This window comes from Peromyscus californicus, unplaced genomic scaffold (assembly GCF_007827085.1).
Source record: "Peromyscus californicus insignis strain IS unplaced genomic scaffold, ASM782708v3 Scaffold_7__1_contigs__length_154581171, whole genome shotgun sequence".
Lineage (NCBI taxonomy): Eukaryota > Metazoa > Chordata > Mammalia > Rodentia > Cricetidae > Peromyscus > Peromyscus californicus.
Genome location: NW_026294595.1, coordinates 90,339,483 through 90,345,767, shown reverse-complemented (window position 1 = coordinate 90,345,767; position 6,285 = coordinate 90,339,483). Strand labels below are relative to the sequence as shown.

The 6,285-nt window shown below is 46.7% G+C and overlaps 1 protein-coding gene across 1 annotated transcript in view; it reads left to right on the top strand.

The window, feature by feature from the left end:
- Positions 1-4: 4 nt before the first annotated feature.
- The window catches only part of Meis2 (Meis homeobox 2), a gene marked incomplete at its 5' end in the record, with an annotated part of 207,869 nt that continues 201,588 nt past the window's right edge, over positions 5-6,285 (top strand). The window contains 4 exons of the mRNA XM_052723697.1: positions 5-175; positions 877-927; positions 2,023-2,073; positions 2,848-2,997. Coding sequence (XP_052579657.1) covers positions 5-175; positions 877-927; positions 2,023-2,073; positions 2,848-2,997 — 423 coding nt within the window. The remainder of the gene's footprint in view (positions 176-876; positions 928-2,022; positions 2,074-2,847; positions 2,998-6,285) is intronic.

Here is a 6,285-nt window from a genome sequence, read left to right as displayed (position 1 = left end):
GTGCGTGTGTCTCTACGTGGCGCTGCCCGTTAGGCACCCGTTGTTTCCTCTGTTAGCACTGGTCTTTGAGAAGTGCGAGCTGGCGACCTGCACTCCCCGGGAACCCGGAGTGGCCGGCGGAGACGTCTGTTCCTCCGACTCCTTCAACGAGGACATCGCTGTCTTCGCCAAGCAGGTCCAACCTTCTTGACCCGCTCACCCCCACCCCCCCAGCAGCCCTTCACCCTCCCTCCCCTTTCCTCCGAGCTTGACTTGAAAGAGGAGGAAAAGGCAGGACACCCGATCTGTTCCTCTGGCCCAGTCGGCGCTCCGCGCCTCCTCCCCATCCCTTAGCCTGGAGGCGAATTGGAAACGGAGATAAATATGGGTGTTTGTTTTTCCCCCCAGCCAGGAATACAGGGGCTCGACCCTCGAATTAAAGTTGACCTGCTCCTAATCTGGGGCTTGGCCTTTTCCCCGCCTGCAGCTACTTGAACAAGAATTGGGGAGAGGGGCTGGGTGGAACCTGGGAGTGCCCCGGAGCAAAGGAAGCAAGGAGCCTGGAGAGAAGCCTACTCAGGCTAGGGAGGTGGGGAGACCCACCTCCAGGTTTGGCTGCAGAAGCGGATTCTGAGAATCCGCAAGCCGCCTTGCCTTCCCTGTTACAACTGGAGTGGGGCACGACTCTCCCCACCGAGTCAGGCCCTGATGTTACTCCACCGATCCCACTCACTTAAGACATCAATCTGTTTCTTGGATTTTATCAAAGCCCCTGTCCTCTCCTCTGCCCCTGCTCTTCCAGAGTACCCGCTCCCTCCATTCAGAACAGTCGCCCGACAGGGTTTTCTCTTTTTAATTGGGCTGAAGATTCATGCTGACTTTCCCTGCTTCCTATAGGTTCGCGCTGAAAAGCCTCTTTTTTCCTCAAACCCAGAGCTGGATAATTTGGTAAGACTCTCTGTTTCTTGCTTGTCCCCAGCCTCGGACACATCCCTAGCCCAGAGTTGCACTCATTTGCCCCTGGAGCTCCAGGGAGTTGCAGTAGAGCCCTCTTAGCGAAGCACAAGGGAAGGGACCCATTTAGAGCTCCTTCGGGTTAGCAGGGGCGAGCCAGGGGCAGTATGAACCTCAGGGGATGAGAAGCCCACCGAGGCAGCAGCGGGCGCCGCGGCGCCGAGCGGGCGAGTGGGGATGCTTCCCAGGTCTCGGCCTCGGGAGTAAGCGGAGAGAAGGGAGCGATTTCCTCTGTGTGCCGGGGAAGTCGGCCGAGCCCCAGGCTGCTGCCCCGAAGGAAGTAACTGCTAGGGCGGCTGAGGGCGGGCTAAGAATGGGTTGGGGGTGTGGGGCTATCCCGCGCAGGCCACTTTTAGGTGCGATTCTTTTGCTAATTTGCAGGATTTCAATATTAAAAGTACTTAAATCCTCTTTCAAAGGCCCTGCCTCCCCATTCATCTAGAGTATTTCCTTCTTCTGAGAGGAGGGTTGCTCCGGGTTTGCTGTTTTAAAAAGCCTTTCTATCCAAAGAAATGGCTCCCCCCTTCTCTCTTCTCTTCTCTTCTCTCTTCTCTTCTCTTCTCTTCTCTTCTCTTCTCTTCTTCTCTTCTCTTCTCCTTTCTCCTCTCTTATTTTCTTGTTTTATTCTATTATCTCTTCCCCTCCCCCCCCCCTCCTCCAATTTGACCTGAGGTGGAGGGTAGGAGGAGCAGTAAAAAGAAGAATAAGACCTGGTGGGAGAAAACCAGCCCTTACCAACAGCACACTGTGAGAGCTAGGGGAAAAATTACTACTAAGGCCACCCCTTATACTGGCTCCCACCCCTGTGGCCAATGAGGCAGAGATGATCAGTAATCATTTGGTTTTCCTATTTCTTGATGTGTGGGTTTTGCCCGGCCACCTGCTGGTTTCTTCTTCCTCTGTCCAATTCCCTCAACACACCCCTCTTACACACACACACACACACACATACACACACACACACACACACACCCCACAGATTTGCAAGTCCCAGAACCCTAACTCCATCCTCTTAAATTTCCCTTTCAGATGATACAAGCAATACAAGTACTAAGGTTTCATCTTCTGGAGTTAGAGAAGGTAAGCAGGAAGCAACAGTCCCCATTTGGATGACACCCCCCCCCCCCATTCTTTCAACCAGATGACCGGGGATGTTACAAACCTCCGGGATGAAGGATTACTCATCTGGAGATGTTGATCACGGCCCTATTTCCCTCCTTTATAGACTTCTCAAGCCAGGGGCTCAGAGGATATGGGAATCAGGCAGCCCTGCCTTTTCAAGCCCCCCCCCCCCCCCCCCAGGCCTTCAGTATTATTTGAAGTACAGCAGAGCCATTTGTGTTGCTGCATACAATGTCTACTTGTGTCTCTATTAGCTCAGCTTACCCTAGGCCCAGAGTTCCCACTGGGTGCAATCAGAGGGAACAGTCCTTTTTGGGGTGTCTTTGCATTGATACATAGATCAACCATTTCCCCAGGAAACTTACACAGCACCTTGCTTACAAAATCACAGATGTCCCCAGTTCTAGTGTTTAAATGTTTCTGAGTTATTATCAAATCATATTTTCTTCTATGCTCTCCCAATCTGAACCCAGTTACTTCCAGTCCAGTTTCGGTCTTTATTGTAACTTGTTGCTCAGGGAGGGGAGTCTCTGAAGAATAATATCGATTGCCACAATTGCTCTATTGTTTCTTTGCCTTCAGCTCTTACACCCCTTAATTAGAGTTAGTTTGGAAGACATTACATTTGTTGCTCTCTACAAATGTAACCCTGCAACCTGGTATTCTTCCCCTTTAAAAATGAAACCTATAAAGACAACATGAGCTGAGCCTCCGCCATGACCCTCCTCCTAGGTCCACGAACTGTGTGATAACTTCTGCCACCGGTACATTAGCTGTTTGAAGGGGAAAATGCCCATTGACCTCGTGATTGACGAGAGAGATGGAAGCTCCAAGTCAGATCATGAAGAGCTTTCAGGCTCCTCCACAAATCTCGCCGACCACGTAAGTGTGCAGAGCCGGTGGAGTTCTCTGAAGGCCACTGGGCAAAGCATTTTTCTCAAACCTTGTGCTATTGAGTTCACTTGTTCTGTGTTTTAATGGTTTGGTCGCTTTTGGAGTTGGCTCTCCCTGTCTCACGACCAGTGTCATGGCCCTTATTTTCATTTCCTCTTTCTTGAACCCTGTCCTTATTTATGTTGAGAGTCAAAGAACTAAGGAGTTGATAGAATGATTTGTGCTCTTAGTGTGTAAAGTTTCCTGGACCTGGTGACTTGGGTGTTAGCAAAAATCTCTTTTTGATATGATGGTCTCTGTCTTTTCTGTTTTCTTTCTGTGTGTCATCAAGGGATCAGAGGTAGCAAGAGACAAGACAGTTAGCTGGAAGGAGAGCTGTGCGTGCCTGGCCAGGGGAGGGGGGGGAGTGGGGAGTGGGAGCCAGAAGAGAACTGGGAAATGGGGGCCTATTGCTCTCCCAGAGAAGACAATCCTGAGAATTCCTGGCAATTTTGCACCACATTAACAATAAAAGGAGTGAATGAACACATTACAATTCTCAGGACTTTTTTTTCTCATAGAAACTTATTGTCAGAATATGGACTTATTGCCAAGTGCCTGAAGCATCTCTATAATAAAAGACAGCAACCTTGATGAACCAATTTTTAACACTGTATTGCAGAAAGCTGAAGGGAATTAAGACTGAGTAGCCATAGGTTAGTGGTTGCACTTCAACACTCTAACAGCTGATGACTGAGGATGAAGAGTGTAGAAGATGCCCGCAGATGTCAAGCCAGGAAAGGAGATTTCTATTCTCTCTGTTTGTAATCCTATTTTCGAACTGATGGAGGGAATATGATGGGGGAAGAAAAAGCATATGTAGTGATACTCAAAGCCTGAAGAAGAAGCAGGAGAGGGATTGCTGGCAGGGTTGGTAGGGAAGGCAAGAGGTGAGGTTAAAGAGTAGGTGTGAACAGCAGTGTATTTGGGGGAACTCAAGCCAGGAGGTGGGGAGCAGTGTCTGTACAGTCATCTGAACTCACAACCTAGATGATAGAGGCCACAGTCTGGATAACTTCATGGGTAAAATATTCATTTAACACCCCGTAGGAGCTAAACAGGCATTGAGGTTTGAAGGCAGTTTGCACTCCCCACCCTCAAATTCCTGAGTATGAAGAGGAATGAATTGAGCTACCTGAGGAATAATAGCTTTTCTGTGAGTTCTCGTCTCCCTCTATCAAAAGTTTTGAAAAGAAGCAGCCATTGATTTTAAAGATTAACCTTTGCACTACGTGAGACAGCAGCCTAAAAGTTGAAAATAATGAAAGGAAACCATAGCATAGGATGTCCAGTTCGGATAGAGAATAAATACTGTGCTGCAAAAAAAGCTCCTGCACTTGTCTTTATCTTTATCTGTTTCAGGGTGATGGGGAAAGTGGTCTGGGGTTTGTACCTTGCATGCGTTAAGTGAACTCAAAAAGGTGAAGCAGCTGTTAGAAGTTTCTCTGCTTCTCTGTGTCTACACTGTGTGTTCTTGTGGTCCAAGAGGAGTGCTTGCTTCATAAATATTTATTTATTTTTGTTCTTTACTTATTTTCATCACTTTCTGTTTCTGAGTTCATATGCATTTGTATTATGGGGGTGGGAACAGAGGGGGATGTATCTATGCGGCTTGGAGCATGAGAGGTCCCTAGTTCCTTCTGCATCAAAAGCTTTTTTGCTCGTGTTATTTTGTGGGGTTGTGACTAGTTGGTTTTCTACAACAGTTTCTTGACAATGGGTTTTCTGGTGGCTGTATGGAGTTAGGGGGTGCTGATGTTTACGTAGAAGCAATAAGAGAAACTAGGCGTTGTAGATAGTATTGGCTGATATACAACGCCAATTTGTGAAGCTAGCGTGATATTTAAATACAGACTCAAGAAGGAGGTGGTGCCTATGAGAACAGTGCTTGAATAATTTAACAATCATCATCTTCGGATAAAAGAGTCAACTGTAGCATTTGTTGCTACCCTTTCAAGCCCCCAATCAAGTAAATATGACAACTGATTTATTTTGAATCCGTGAGGGCTTGCCACCTCATTGGGCGTCATAATTTAAAGCCTTTTATTTCCTAGAGATCTGAACTACAGCATTTTTTCCTTAGCCCCCTGCTATTTGTTTTGAAATGAAGCCATAATTTGTTCCACCAGCATACTGAGTGGGGAATGGAGAGGTCTGCCCCATGCTTGTGCTTCATGCGGGACAAGAGAGAAATCCTTGAAGGCTCTGCAGCATTTTAGGTACCAGAGGCATATCCACTGCATTTGTGCCTAGGCCACCCCCTCCTACCCGACAAAGGGCCTCCTTCTAAAGGTTTCTCACCCGGTCCTACAAACTTGTCATCCCTCAACCCCTCAGTCACAAGAGAGGGAAAAGACCACAGAATCCCTACCTGAAAGTGATGTAAGGGGACATTTTCAGCATATAAATGTGTCCAATTTGAGTCATCAGGTTTATTTTTTTTTCATTTGCTTTGATATGCATATTTAATGCCTTGCCCCAGGCTGGATCTCATTTGCTGCACGCTGGTGCAGGGTGATGATCAGCCACTTCAGAAGGACCCAGACAGCGTGGTGTTTTCTCTGTTTTCTCTGTTGGCCCACTATTCTGATCTACTGAGCTACTTCGAGGTTTTATTTGCACATGAAATGCCGTGAGCAGTTCAACTTATTGGCTATGAATAATGACAGCTAAAAAAGAAGTGTAGTTTCATTTATTGTGTGCCAAGGTTTCTCTTGTGGAGGTGACAGTTTGTGACAGCTGTTTGACACCCCAAAAACACATACACCTCTATCCTTATTAAGTGGTATCAAGCTACACTGTGCGTGCATGCGTGTGTGTGTGTGTGTGTGTGTGTGTGTGTGTGTGTGTGTGTGTGTGTGTGTGTGTGTGTAGAGGGAGCAGGCAAGGAGAAAGAGTGAAAGAAAAAATGAAAGACTAACTTTGTAGTTCTGTGCACTGAAAAGCATGAAAGAACTATCAAGGGCAGGATATTAAGCGCCAATATAGTTTTCCATTTTATTAACATACTTGAAAACATAAATGAATGAAGGTTGTTGACTGAATAAATATCTTCAAAGCTAATATTCTCGGCAGACATTTAGGAATGATTTTTATGTACTATTACCGGGTATTCTGCTAATTTTGTATTCTATAATGTCACACAAGTATTCTGATACGACATAGATGCATTACAAGGAGACCCATAGTGGTCTTGCGTTCCATTCTTTACATCCAGTGAGGATACTGGATTTCTTC